This window comes from Heterocephalus glaber, unplaced genomic scaffold, assembly GCF_053883595.1.
Source record: "Heterocephalus glaber isolate CG9 unplaced genomic scaffold, H.glaber_assembly_v1.0 deba00000347, whole genome shotgun sequence".
Taxonomy (NCBI): Eukaryota; Metazoa; Chordata; class Mammalia; order Rodentia; family Bathyergidae; genus Heterocephalus; species Heterocephalus glaber.
In genome coordinates, this window is record NW_028258143.1 from 11,518,452 (window position 1) to 11,533,757 (window position 15,306).

At 36.5% G+C, this 15,306-nt stretch overlaps 1 protein-coding gene across 2 annotated transcripts in view; it reads right to left on the reverse strand.

The window, feature by feature from the left end:
• Window positions 1-8,906: 8,906 nt before the first annotated feature.
• The window catches only part of Ubxn4 (UBX domain protein 4), a 57,126-nt gene continuing 50,726 nt past the window's right edge, over window positions 8,907-15,306 (reverse strand). For both annotated transcript variants that reach the window (XM_021237019.2, XM_004836115.3), the window contains exons 11-13: window positions 14,767-14,898; window positions 13,254-13,456; window positions 8,907-11,078 (exon numbers count right to left, since the gene is read on the reverse strand). In XM_021237019.2, the coding sequence (XP_021092678.1) occupies window positions 10,940-11,078; window positions 13,254-13,456; window positions 14,767-14,898 (474 nt within the window). In that variant the 3' untranslated portion in view covers window positions 8,907-10,939. The remainder of the gene's footprint in view (window positions 11,079-13,253; window positions 13,457-14,766; window positions 14,899-15,306) is intronic.

Sequence of the window (15,306 nt, forward strand, 5' to 3'; positions counted from 1 at the left end):
GTTTTTATACTGGGGATCAAACTCGGGACCCTGCGCTTACAAGGTAGGCGGTGGCACCACTGAGCTTAATCCCCGGCCCTGAATACTTTTATTATGTACTGCAAACAAATACCAATAAAATTTTTTTATTAATTTTTTTTTTGGTTTTTTGGTACTGGGGAATCAAACTCAGGTCCTTGAGCTTGGCGAGGCAAGCGACAGAACCACTGACCTAAAATCCCCAGCCCCAATAAAAGTTTTTTTAATTAAAAAAAGGGAAGGAAAGAAATAAAGGTAGCAAGACTCAAGACCCAGGGGTCACAAAGAAAAACACTGAGCTTGGAATGGTGTCACATACCTATAATTAAAGCACTCTGGGAGCCTGAGGCAGAAGGATCACAAATTCAAACCTGGCCTAGCCGATATAGTAAGATCCTGTCTCAAAGAACTAAAAAAAGGGGCCCTGCCCCTTTGGCGCAGAGGAGTGCAGGTCCACAGCAGGCTGTGGTAAGTCCAGTGGCCCTGGCTCTTTGGCAGAAAGGAACGCAGCCAGACACACACACACACACGCCTCTGGCCACTGGGCCAAGCCAGCACTTGGATCCACACCACAGAGGGACAGTGGGTCAGAAAAGACATTGATCTGAGCTCCAGAAGATAGAACAGAAGTGAACAAGAGGGCCTCTCTGAGGTTCCTAGATGAAAACTGAAGCCCACTGGAAAAGTGAAGAAAATCACTGCAATAAAGGCACCCAGACCACCGTACTTGGTAAGTTGGAGGGATCACCACCTCCCATCAGAACCTGGATTATCTTCAGGGATAAGGCAGCTGGAACCTGCAATAGAACCTTGCAGAGTTCAACCCTGTAGCAGTTCAGGGAGCTCAACTTAGGCCTTGCATGCAGAAATCAGCCTGAACCTCAAGTGACAGCTGCTGGCTTGCTCAGACTAATTGACTTGGATCTGCATACTCCTCCCACACTGTCTATAGTGACAGCAGAGACATACCCTGAAGGGGCCTTTCATTTTTATTTTTTATTTTCAAAGTAATTTTTTCTCTTAGATATTTTTTTCTAATTTTTATCCATTCTTTTCTCTTTTCAAATTTTTTCCCTTATTTTCTCTTTTCTTCATTTTCTCTGCCAACTTGTTAATCATTTCTCTCCCTTTTTATTCCTGTTCCTGACCTAATTCAAATTTTTTTCTTTTTTAACTTTTTCTTTTTTTTCCCTTTCTTGATTGTCATTAGTTTTAAAGGAAAGTCAATACAGTTTCTAGCCTCCCTATTGCTGTTAGGTTGTTCTGGTTTTGTGTTTGTTCTTTCGTTCTGTCTTCTTCTCTTCTCTTCAACAGCTTCCTAGAGTTTGTGTGATCTTCTTCTGCCCTCTGGCCTCACTTCTAACCTTTCCCTATCATACCTATCTATCCCTCCCTCCCCAACTCCTTCTAAGTCCCCATCTCAAAGGGTAAAGTTGCTATATTGAAGAGTTTATTCACTATAGACATATTTTGGGCTGCTCCATGATTTTGATATAATTAACATGTTTAAAAATTAATAGATTAATAACTATCACAAGGGCTGGGGATTTAGCTCAGTGGTTTCACCGCCTGCTCCGCAAGCACAAGGTCCCGAGTTCAATCCCCGGTGCCAAAAAAATAAATAAATAAATAACTATCACAAATTTTCATTTTCTAAACTGTGATTGCTGCTATTGTTGCTGATTGTATCATTTGGGCTAATGTGTTGTGATTGATCAAATCAGTTCCTGGTATACTGAAAATGTGATGGCCTAAGAGTCATTAGAGACTCAAAACCTAAAGGCCAGATATATCTGGAAGATGCTTCTGAGAAACAATCATTCCATAAAGGCTTTAAACACAAGCAACAAAGATACTTAAATAAGCAATACTGAAATATCAACCCAGGAACTGAACCAAAAACAGTACCAACAACAAAAATAAAAATGAGAAGACACCTAAGGAAGACACAAAATCAGGCTACCAGCTCACCAAAGGCAAATTCTGGGGGAAATGAGGTGGAAAAGTCTGATAATCAATCACCTGGACACCCTATACTGATGCCACAAGAAGTAACAAAACAGGTGAATGAAGCTCTAGAAAAATTCAAAACAAAAATAATTTCCCAGATAACCACAGAGATGGTGAGCAGAATGAAAGACGTGAATAGAGACTACAGAACAAAAACAGATTAAAAAAAATAGATGAGCTCAGGACCATGATGGAAACCATGAATGACCAGCATAGGAAAGAAATGGAAACCATGAATGCCCAACATAGTAAAGAAATGGAATCCATGAAACAGATGCAAACATATATCCAGGAGATTAAAAACTCCATTCACAGCAGAATGAGCAATTGTGAAGACAGAATATTAGATATAGAAGACAGGATGGCGGTCAACAACCATGAATAGAGAGATCTCTTAAAAATAGTAAGGGATAGGGCCAGGGATTTAGCTCAGTGGTTTTGCCGCCTGCTGCACAAGCACAAGGACCTGAGTTCGATCCCTGGTACCAAAAAAAAAAAAAAATAGTAAGGGACCATGAGAAATTGATCCAGCAGCTCCTAGATGATGCAAAGAAAAATAAGACTGATAGGAATCCATGAAAAATTATGAGAAAGTACAAATGACATAAAAAAACTGTTCAAAGAATTAATGACAGAAAACTTCCCAAACAGAGCGAAAGAATTTGACATAGAGATGAGTGAAGCATATAGGACTCTAGCTGTGATAAAAAAAAAAAAATCTACACCTAGACATATAATAATCAAGATCCCTAAACTCAACAGAAGAACAAAATACTACAAGCAGTTAGAGCAAAGAAACAAATCACATACAAAGGGAAACCCATCGGAATCACAGCAGACTTTTCAACACAAACCCTCAAGTCCAGGAGAGCCTGGAGGTATTTCAAGCCATAAAAGAACACAACCTCCAACCTAGACTGATGTATCCTGCAAAACCATCTTTCAAAACTGATGAGGAAATAAGATAATTCTCAGGTGTTCTTTGTTGTGGAAGTTTCATGAATACCAAATGAGCACTCCAAACAATTCTAAACAAAATCCTGGAAAAATAAAATGAAGGTCATAACTCCATAAGGCCCAACAGAGCAAATCCACCAGTAAAGGCAAGAAATCAAAAAGGGGGGGGGGAATAAAAATAGAGCCAACAACAGGAAAATAACATGACAAGGATAAGCCAATACAAATCAGCTATAACCATCAACGTTAATGGCCTCAACTCACCAATCAAAAGAAATAAGACTGGCAGAATGGATTAAGAAGCAAAATCCAACAATATGCTATATACAAGAAACCCACTTAGTTCACACAGAAATTCAAAGACTGAAAGTTAAAGGATGGAAAACAGTTATCCATGCTACAGGAGCCTGGAAAAAAGCAGGGGTAGCTATCTTATTTGCAGACAAAATAGATTTTAGACTAAAACTAAGAGAGACAAAGAAGGCCATTACATCCTTGCAAAGGGAACAATCCGAAAGGAAGAGATGACAATCATAAATATAAATGCACCAAATACTAATGCCCCCAACTATACAAAACAGGTATTAATGGACATGAAAAACCAAATAAACACTAATACAATTGTAGTGGGGGCCCTCAATACTCCACTGTCACAAATAGATCATCTAGACAAAAAATCAACAATGAAATAATACAACTGAACCAAGCTTTTGAAGAAATGGACTGAATGCATGTCTACAGAGTGTTCCACCCCACAAAATCAGAATATACATTCTTTTCGGCTACACACGGGTCATTCTCCAAAACAGACCACATGCTAGGTCATAGAACATGTTAAGTAAAAGGAATTGAAGTTATCCCCTGTATATTATCAGATCATAGTGCAATTAAACTGGAGATCAATAGCATAAGAAACTTCAAGAACTGCACAAACACATGGAAATTGAATAACACCCTCCTAAACAACCAATGGGTCACAGAGGAAATTAAAGAAGAAATTAGACAGAAATATGGCAACACAACATACAGGAATCTATGGGACACAATGAAAGCAGTTCTATGCGGACAATTCATAGCAGTGAATGCCCATATTAGGAAAACAGAGCGAGCTCAAATAAGCAACCTAATGCTGAACCTTAAGCTCCTAGAAAAAGAAGAGCAAGACAAACCCAAACCTCATACAAGGCAGGAAATTATACAGATCAGAGCAGAAATCAGTGCAATGGAGATTAAGAGAACGATACAAAAAACTCAATGAATCGAAGAGTTAGTTTTTTGAAAGAATAAATAAAATTGATAAACCCTTAGCCAACCTTATCAAAAAAAAGAAAAGGCCCAAATTCATGCAAATAGGAACAAAAAAGGTGAAGTCACAACAGGTCCATCACAAATCCAGAGGATCATCAATACCTACTTTGAGAACCTGTACTCTAATAAAATGGAAAACACAGAAGAAATGGACAGATTCTTAGATACATATGAATTACCAAAGTTGAATGAAGAAGACATAAAAAGTCTAAACACCCCAATTACAATCAGTGAAATTGAAAATGTAATTAAAACTTTGCCAAGTGGCCAGGGATTTAGCTCAGTGGTTCTGGTGCCTGCCTCGAAAGCACAAGGTCCCAAGTTCTATCCCCAGTACTAAAAAAAAAAAACAAAAAACAAAAAACAAAACTTTACCAACAAAGAAAAGCCCAGGTCCTGATGGCTTCACTGCTGAATTCTACAAGACATTTACAGATGATCTATTGCCACTACTCTTTAAACTCTTCTATGAAATTGAACGGAAAGCAATACTTCCAAATTCATTCCTGGAAGCGTTATTTTGATTCCAAAACCAGGGAAAGACCCAACCAAAAAAGAGAATTACAGGCCAATCTCCCTAATGAACATAAATGCAAAAATCCTCAACAAGATAACAGGCAAACAGAATACAGAGTGTCATCAAGAAGATCATACACCCTGACCAAGTCATATTTATCCCAGGGATGCAAGGATGGTTCAATGTTCATAAATCAATAAATGTAATACACTATATTAATAGAGACAAGGACAAAAACCATCTGATCATCTCAATTGATGCAAAAAAGCATTCGACAAAATCCAACACCCATTCATGATAAAAACCTTACAGAAGGGCTGGGGATTTAGCTCAGTGGTTCTGCCACCTGGCTCACAAGCGGAAGGTCCCGAGTTCTATACCCGGTACCAAAAAAACCCTACAGAAAATTGGAATAGATGGTCTTTATCCAAACTTGATAAAGGTTATCTACGAAAATCCAACAGTCAACATCATACTAAATGGTCAAAAACTGAAAACCCTACACTAAAGTCAGGAACAAGAGAAAAATATCCACTTATCACCATTCTTGTTCAATATAGTTCTGGAAACATTAGCTACAGCAGGGCTGGGGATTTAGCTCAATGGTTCCAGCGCTTGCTTCGCAAGCACAAGGTCCCGAGTTTGATCCCTGTACCAAAAAAAAAAAAGACCAACAAACATGAGCCACAGCTATTAGACCACAGAAAGAAAAGGAATAAAAATAGGAAAGGAAGAAGTTAAACTGTCATTATTTGCTGACGATATGATACTCTACATAGAAGACCCAAAAATTTCCACCAAAATACTAGACTTAATTGACAGATTCAGTAGAGGAGCTGGATACAAGGTAAGCACTCAAAAGTCAATAGCTTTACTGTACACAATTAACAGACTGAGAGAGAAATAAAGGAAACAATTCCTTTCACAATAGCATCCAAAAAAACGAAATATCTAGGAATCAATCTAACAAAGGAGACAAAAGACCTCTACACTGAAAACTACAGCACTTTGAAAAATGAGATCAAAGAGGATATAAGAAAATGGAAAAACATCCCTTGCTCATGGGTAGGAAGAACCAACATAATGAAAATGGCCATACTTCCAAAACTGCTATACATTCAATGCAATCCTGACTGAAATCCCAACAGTGTATTTCACAGAACTACAGAAAATGATACAAAAATTCATTTGGAACCAGAAGAGACCTAGAATAGCAAAAGCAATTCTAGGCAACAGAGACATGATGGGGGTATCACAATCCCCAACTTGAAACTATACTACAAAGCTACTGTAATAAAAACAGCATGGTACTGGCAAAAGAACAGACCTGAGGATCAGTGGAATAGATTAGAAGATGCAGAAGCAACTCCAGACATACTCAGCCACCTTATCTTTGACAAAGGACCCAACCATCCTGACTGGAGGAAAGACAGCCTCTTTAATAAATGGAGTTGGATGAGTTCAATCCCCAGTACCAAATAAATAAATAAATAAATAGTGTTGGAAAAACTAGATTTCAACCTGCCAAAGATTAAAACTAGACCCCTATCTTTCACCAAGCACTAAACTAAAATCGAAGTGGATTAAAGATCTAAATATTAAAACAGAAACACTAAACTTACTGGAAGGTAAGTTAGGTAGAACTCTCGAAGACATTGGCATAGGAAAAGATTTCATGGACAAATCCTCAGTAGCACAGGAACTTGCACAAAGAAACAACAACTGGGATCTCATCTTATTAAAAAGCTTCTGCACTGCAAGAGAAACCACCAACAGAGTTGAGACAATCTACAATGTGGGAAAAATTTTTTTACCAGGTGTTCCTCAGACAAAGATCTACTATCTAGAACAAAAAAAGAACTCAAAAAAAATCAGACCCCCCAAATATAAAGACCCAATTCAAAAATGGCCATCTGTGGCACCTGCCACACAAGTGCAAGGTCCCGAGTTCGAGCCCCAGTACCAAAAACCAACAAAAACAAAAATGGGCATCTGAAATGAACAGACATTTCTCAAGTAAAAACAGCAAATAAATATATGAAAAAATGTTCAACATCATTGGTCATTCGAGAGATGCAGATGAAAACAACACTGAGATTCCACCTTACTCCAGAAAGAATGGGTGCTATCAAGAAATCAACCAATAACAAACGTTGGTGGGGCTGTCAGGAGAAAGGAACCCTTCTCCATTGTTGGTGGGAGTGCAGACTGGTGCAACCACTGTGGAAATCAGTATGGAGATACCTCAAAAAATTAGGATTGGGCCGGGGATTTAGCTCAGTGGTTTTGCCACCTGCTGTGCAAGCACAAGGACTCGAGTTCAATCCCTGGTTCAAAAAAAACCCCCTAGGATTAAAGGTCCCATTTGACCCAGCTATCTCTCTGCTGTGTTTCTTTCAAAAGAATTAAAAGAATCATGCCACAGTGATATATGCACACCCATGTTTATAGCGGCACAGTTTGTAATAGCTAAACCTTGGAAACAGCCCAAATGCCCATCACCTAGAGACTGTATAAAGAAGATGTAGTTTTTTTATAAAACAGAGTACTACTCAGCCATAAAGAAAGAGAAACTAGAGACATTTATAGCTAAGTGGATGCACATTGAGGCCATACTCTTAAGTGAAATAAATAGGACACACATGTAAATACCGAATAGTTTCTCTGGTGTGAAAATACTAAAAGTGTAAATAAGGTTCAAATGGTATAATTGATAATGTGAAATAGGACAAAAAAGGTCTAAAGGAGTTGGGAAAGTGGGAAGGGTAGGGGAAAGGAAAGAAGGGAAAGGAATAAATATGAGAAAAGGAAAAAATGGAAACAGTCTTTGTAAATAGTGAAGGGTGGAGGGGGTGAAGGGAGGGCAGGGAAATGGGGAAAAAATAAGAACTAAGATACATCACGTAAAGTTACAAGATCCCCACAATGAATGTAACCATATTTTATACCTAAAATGTACCAATAAACTTAATGAAAAAAAATAAAAAATAAAAAAGGGTTGAGGATTTACCTTGGTGCAAAGACCCTCAATACTACCAAGAAAAGGAAAAATGAGAGAGAGAAAAAATAAAAACAGATAAATTTGACCATATAATACTGTGGCAAAAGATTATCATCCACATATTAATCAAAAGATAAAATATTTATAACATAAGCTAGAAAAGGACTTTTCTTAATGTACATGTAATTCTTATAAATCAAGAAAAATAGGAAAAGCATTGGCAATTTCACAGTAAGTCAAAATGTTAAATAATTTTAAAAGATGATCAGCTTCATTCTAGATAAACACAATGCATATAAACTGCATGTAAGTTTTCACCTATAATTTTGACAAAGATGAATAAGTATGCTAATACAATGTTGGCAAGGGAAAAGTTTTCATAAACTGTTGGTGGGGGGCTGAATCCACATAGTCTTTAAAGGAGCCAATTTGGTAACTTTTTTTTTTTTTTGGTACCGGGGATGGAACTTGGGTCCTTGCACTTGCACAGCAGTCGGCGAAACCACTGAGCTAAATCCCTGGCCCTTCAATTTGGTAACTTTCACAATCCAAACCACAAAAACCCTTCAACTTAGTGAATTATAAAATCATATTAACAGGTACATTTTTCACATTAATATGTAGACTATACCTTTCTCCTTAAGGATATTCACTGTAGCGATGTTTGAAACAGAAAAATAAAATCAAAGCCAGGTGTGGTGGCGCATGCCTATGATCCCAGCACTCGGGAGGCTGAGGCAGGAGTATCACTGTGAGTTCAGGGCCAGCCTGAACTACAAAGGGAGACCCTGCCTCAAAAAACCAAAAGAAAAAAGAAAGAAAAATAAAACCAAACAAACAAGACATTTCTTTTTTTTTTTTTGGTAGCGGGGATTGAACTCAGGTCCTTGTGCTTGCGCAGCAGCTGGCGAAACCACTGAGCTAAATCCCTGGCCCACAAGACATTTCTAATAACCACTGAATGCCACCACACCATGGACAATAAATCGGGGTACTTACATCAAATAGAATGCTATTCAGCCATTAATAAGAGTGAGGTAGCTATGTGCTGACAGGGAAAGATCTTTATGAGTAAAAAAGCAAGGTGCAGGGTAATACATATAATATGATCCCATTTATTTAAAAATAAAGATTACATATTTGCTTATATATGCATAAAAATTTTCTGAAAATTACATAAGAAAACTGTTAATAGAGGTTACATCTGAGGACTAGTAGTATTGGGGGTAAGACGTCAGCAGGGGACTTCATTTTCATTTTGTATCCTTACATACTGTTTTGGATATCTTACCATTTTTTTTAAAAGATAAAATTGAGGAATCCTCCTACTCAAGATAATGTATTTTTTAATGCACATTTCTCTAACATTTATATTTGACTTTCTTCAAGACAAACTAACTTGAGGTACTCAATGTTTCTGTAAATGTATTTCTAACAGTAAGGTCACACCTATTTGGCAGGTTTAAAAATTATGTACTGCTGCAGTTTTAAAGATGATAAAACTAAATGGGATGCTTACTTGAGATTTTCTTTTTCAAACTCACTTTTTAAATTATGCAAACAACAGGATCACTGTAGAACACAGGGAAAATATAAGGGTGCAAAAAGGAAAACTAGAATCGCATATAACCACTCTTACCAGTATTGTTTTGTTGTTTTCTTTCTTTACACATATATTAATATGTAGTTCTATCTATATATAAAATGTATTTACAAAGCTGAGATCATAGTGTACCTACAGCTCTGTACCCTGCTTCTTTTCCCCCAATACATAACAGATGCTCAATAAACATGTTAAACTGAATTAGTACTGTACCATTTCTCATCAAAAATTGCTTCTACAGAAGGCATTTAGTTGGTTTCCAGTTTTTAAGTAAAATAAATACACTTTACGATGTTTCAATTTATCTTTATCTGTATGATCATTCCTTAGGAAAAATTATTGGATCAGAGTACAAAATACTAAAGATCTATTGGTTCTCACTCCTACCAACAGCACAGCCTATTCTCACTGTATCCTTGCCAACACTATCACCATTTTAAAAATTCATTGTTATTTCATTGGTGAAAAACAAAGTTTGCTGAGAATTTCTTCCTCTCATTATAAAATAAAGTCAAAGCTTTCCTACATATTGACTCAAAAGCAATACCATCCAATCTAAAAACAAAGCAAATATCACACAGCCTTTTTCAAACACCATTAATTTAGTGGTCTCCACTAGCAAAATTATGTGACTTAGTATGTTAAGTCAGACTAAGATTCTCTTAATAATAATCAGATCAGTAAAGGTGTATCTTTATACTTTTTGTCCTATACCACAGGTACTTTAGGTCCTAGAAGTGTGATTACTAAGTATAAAACATCAGTATAAAGGTGAGAGGGAATACCAGGTTATAGACAAGCACTTCTTATCTGTTTTGTATCAGATGAGAACAAAGACCATAAGGTTATACAAAGCAATGCCTCACTGACCTAGAATAAACAGTAAATGACATCAATGAGTGTCAGAAAACCCTTTTCCTACTGAGATAGCATAGGAATACTGGGAAGAAAAAAATCAAAGAAGCATTAACCTCAACAGAGCCCTGTACAATAAAAAGATGCTTAAAGCAAAAATAAGATCATTCTGATTTTTGAAAAAGATTTTTTTATTCAGTATTTAAGTAAGATTAAAACCTACAAGATTTTGCTTGCAGCTGATGAGCAAAAAGAAAAGTCAAACATAAGTTTTCATCTGATTGGCTAGTTAAAATGCTCTAGGAGTCAAATTACTCAGTGATATACCAATTACTTTGGGCTTAAGAGTCTTGGAGAAAGGAGTATTCTAAACAAAATGTCATCTGAGAGCACAAGGCTAAAGGGTATATAAAATACTGAAGCAGCAGCTGATAGAGTGAGGCTGTGGCAGACCTTTTGATTCTTTTAGGCATCTAGCAATTGTTACTGTATGCAAGAACCTAGCAGCCAGTTATTTTATGTCTTGACTTTTTTGAGTTAAACACTTTAACCCATACCCACTAAGCAGGAAAATAAAGAGATACTTTATAGATCAGTTGGAAAACAAAGCAGACCCACTTCTCCAGTAGAATAAGAGAAACTAATTATTGTACATATTGTACTTGTTGCATTACATCTGCTGCGTAGAATTTCCATTCCAAGTGTTGTTTTCATCTTCACCATCATCTTGAGTCCTCAATCTATATATCTTCCCTTCCTTTTTAAAATCTTCCCCTCGTTTTTCCAGCACTCTTTTTCTGACTGGTTCCCTAATATGCAAAAGGGGGAGAAGAAGGAAGATGACATACAATAAAAACAATGGTAATACAAAACTATTTCCTTCAAACCTTCATTAGTACAGTATAAGCAACTATATTTTACTTTTTTTTTTAAACTCCAAGGTAAGGAAAATCCATGAGAGATAATTGTATCTACTAATGCAGTACTAGATTGTATTAGGCTTTTGGTAGTTTAACTTCATCAGTTTTCTAAGCCAAACCGTATTTTCTGTTTCCAAGTACAGTATTTCTTTATGATTCACTAAGCTTTAGAAGAGTGTGACCATATGCTAAGTAATCTTTTCTCTTTTACTTATGCAAGCTGATATACTTACTACACAGCACCCTAGAGGCTATCCAAAGCTCCAGGCACGGTCTAAATGACAAAAATGGTCAATCAGTAATTTTCAATCCTCCCAAAATCTTTTAGAATGACTTACAACTAAGAACAAATAGGACTTCCTCATGTGAAAATAGGAAGGAAACTGGGGTGAAATTTATGCTAAAAGAATTGTATAATAGAGGGGAAAAAAGGAAAAACAACAGAATAAAGCTTCACCCTCTTAGATGTATCTTCAACACATTCTTTGCCTCAACTCAAGACATTTCCCTTTATTTGAATGTTTTAAAAACCTACACAGCAAGTTATCCTACATTACAGTAATTATTACAATACTAAGTGGTTCTACACACTGTTCAGTAAGAGTTCTAAAGTTCAATACTAAAAAGACCTACTCTAAATGCTATTCTAAGACCTCTAGACAGAATTCCCCCATGCCCTCGACTTAAGTATTGTAAGAAGGATGTAACTGGTTTTGCTTCCTAGTAGTCAAGAAATAAATCAAGATAAAGACCAATCAGTGTAGTCATAGTATTTATATAACTCATCTATAGACTCAATGGAATGCAAGACTAGGGCTCTCCATGCTGATAGCAGACAGAGGCAAGGATTTTCAATACATAATACAGGATTGAAATCAGATGTGCTACAATGCCTATTAAAGGCCCAACACTGTTTAAAATAAGAGCAAGTATTGTATACAGAGGTACCTCGGAATTTCTTTCCACAAATCTGGTCACAAACCAAATTGGATGAGAACCAAATCAAATTCAATGGTTAGGTTCAATGTTGACCTTATGGGGAAATTTGATTTGGTTCTTGTCCAATTCAGTTTGTAATCAGAATCACAGAAAGAATTAAGTTTGTGAACCAAGGTACCACTGTATAAACGTACTGATTATTAGAAGGCGGTATAATCTCACCTTCTGGAAAATACTTGTTTACTTGTTTCAAATATGTACAACCTTAACCGTTATAAGAGGTATGACTTAAAATTGCCAGTATTGTCTGTATTATCATTCAAACCTTTGCTATCTGCAATAAAAGTAAGACCTCTTGATTTACAGTAATTAAAAGTAATTTTAGGGGCCGGGGATTTAGCTCAGTGGTTCTGCCACCTGCCTCAAAAGTACAAGGACCTGAGTTCGATCCCTGGTACCCCCCCCCCAAAAAAAGTAATTTTCAGGGCTGGGGATTTAGCTCAGTGGCACCGTGCCTGCCTGGCAAGTGCAAGGTCCTGAGTTTGATCTCCAATACCAGAAAAAATAAATAAATAAAATAAAAGTAATTTTCAGATGGAGCCATCAGTTTTAAGGGAATGTCTAATTTCCTCAATTTGGTCCATCTCTGAATAATCCAAAAGACTGCTGGCCAGCAGATCAAAGAAACACCAGGGTCTAAATTATCTAAAACACAATGATTCCACTAAAGAAATGATGCAAATTGACTATAAGCAATGGAATAAACTATCTTATTAGGCAAAACATGGTTAGCAAGAAAGATATTGCATATGGGGGTGGGGGCTGATCTTCCTTGATAGTTATGAATAAGGAGAATTCAATGAGTGAAATAATTTTTTTAAAGTTGCTTTCCATGCAATAGGTTTTAGAAAGATGACTGAAAAAATTTAGGTACTGAGCTTCTAGGATGATATAAATTTCCAGAACATATTTTTCTCTCCACCACAGGGTGGGAGTTGGGGTGGGGGACAGGGACAGACACATATACCAGTAAGAAAGTAAAGTACCCTTAATACAATTCTTCATTTGAAAAAGGTACTGAGCTAATGTTAAACATTTTACAAAGTGGGGAAAACAGACATATACCTTTTTTCCGATTTGCCAGATGATGTAGGGTTTGAAGATTCTGGTGATGGTGTTCTCACTGAAGTCTGTGCAGAGGGAGGATTACTAAATAAGAAGTTGCTAATCAATCTCCAGATGGCAAGAAATGGATAAAGTACTGTCCCCAACAATGTCCAAATGTCTCCACTGGAAGAATGTACAATGGATGTAGCTGGTCTTCCTGCCTAGAAATTTAAAAATAACAAACCTAGGTAAAGATTGTATCAGCAGAATCACATCACTGAAGGTTCTAGTTGCATCTTTTATTTGGAAAATGAGATCCTATGGATTTTAGTTTGCTGCAAAAAGGTAAAAGTACCACTTTTTCTCTTTTCCAAGTGTATATAAATTTCTGGGAATGCCTGGGGCTCTGATTTTTTTTTTCCTGTTTTTTTTGAGACAGGCTCTCACTATGTAGCTCAGGCCGCCTTTAAACTCATGCCAATCCTCCTGCCTTAGCCTCCTGAGTGCTGGGATTACAGGTGTGTGGCAACACCCGCCCCCCCCAGCTTGGAGCTCTGATTTTTAAGAGTACTTATACAAATTAAGAAGCAGTTCTCAATGGTGAAATAAACTTTCCTGTTGACAAAAAATGTTTCAAAACTCAATGAATAAAGTGAAATTCTGATTAATGTAGGGCTGTTTTAGTTGGGGTGTGTGTGGTGGGTCCTAGATTACAGGAAACTACACTAACCAGAACACAGAAGAGCTAGGATCTCTTTCCAGCTCTGTCACTTGGGACCTTGGTATCACTTAAGCTTTCTGAGCATCCTTTCTTCTTCAGAGATTAAAATGTTGTAAGGATCAAATAGGAATAATATATTTGAAATTTTGTTATTTTTATACTGAAATAATGTGTTTTAAAGATATGGGAAAAAGAGTTATATAAACAAAAGACATTAAGTCTATGTATTAGCCAGATATTCCATATTTCCTTTTTTTGGTTTGGTTTGGGTTTTTCTTTTTTTTTGAGACAGGGTCTCACGATATAGTTCAGGCTGGCCTTGAACTCACTATGTTGAACTCGAAGCAATCCTCCTGCTTCAGCCTCCTGAGTGCTAGGATTACAGGTAAGCACCATTACGCCCAGCCTCCTCCATATTTATTTTATTTTTTCTTTTTTTTTAAATTTTGAGACAGGATTTCACTAAGCCACTAAGTTGCTTAGGCTGGGCTTGAACTTGTGATCCTCCTGCCTCAGCCTCCCATATACAACCACACCTGGCTTCTATATTTTTTATTTCCTTTTGGTCACTTTTTATAAACAAAAATAGGTGACGAAAAAGCTGAAATTTAAACCAGTGCCTCACAAGAATATGTACAATAAAAATATAAAAAGCATAGGATAATTGCACAAAAATTTATCTATTTTTTGGATAATCTGGATTTTAATTACCCCAAGGAAAGTAGTCTTTCTCTTCTGCTAATATAAGAAATGACTGAAAATAAAACAAACAAAAAATGTGTAAGAGAAAAAAAAAATGTATATACATACTGGTAACAGCACCACTGAAGCACTTGGGGCAAGTTCCAAATCTAGTAATTTCTTTTTATAATCTTCTTTGGTAAATTCCCTCCTGGGAAACATGGTTGCTAATGAGAAATTACCGTAAGTGTTGCCAACAGTCTGTAACAACAATAAGTTTTAAAACCTTACAAAGGTGCCTTTAGAATACCACATTATTTGCATGCATTCAAAATGACTGCTTTAATTAAAATTGTCTTAATTCAGAAAGTTTATATAAATGTAAATTCAAAGGTTACTTATTTAAAAAGCATCTACAACTAAAAGATGACCACAAAATAACCAAGAACAGTTCCAAAAACTAGATAAATAATCTGACTAAAAACGACAATCATAGGCTGGTGTACAGCTCAGTGAGGCAGAGCAGCTGTAGCATGTACAAGGCCGTGGGTTCGTCCTCAGCACTGCAAAAAAGGACAATTATATATCTCCTTTATGTATGGTTTGAGTTATTCATTACTTTTCACTATTACTTGGCAAACATGTTAACATCTCATAAATATACATCAT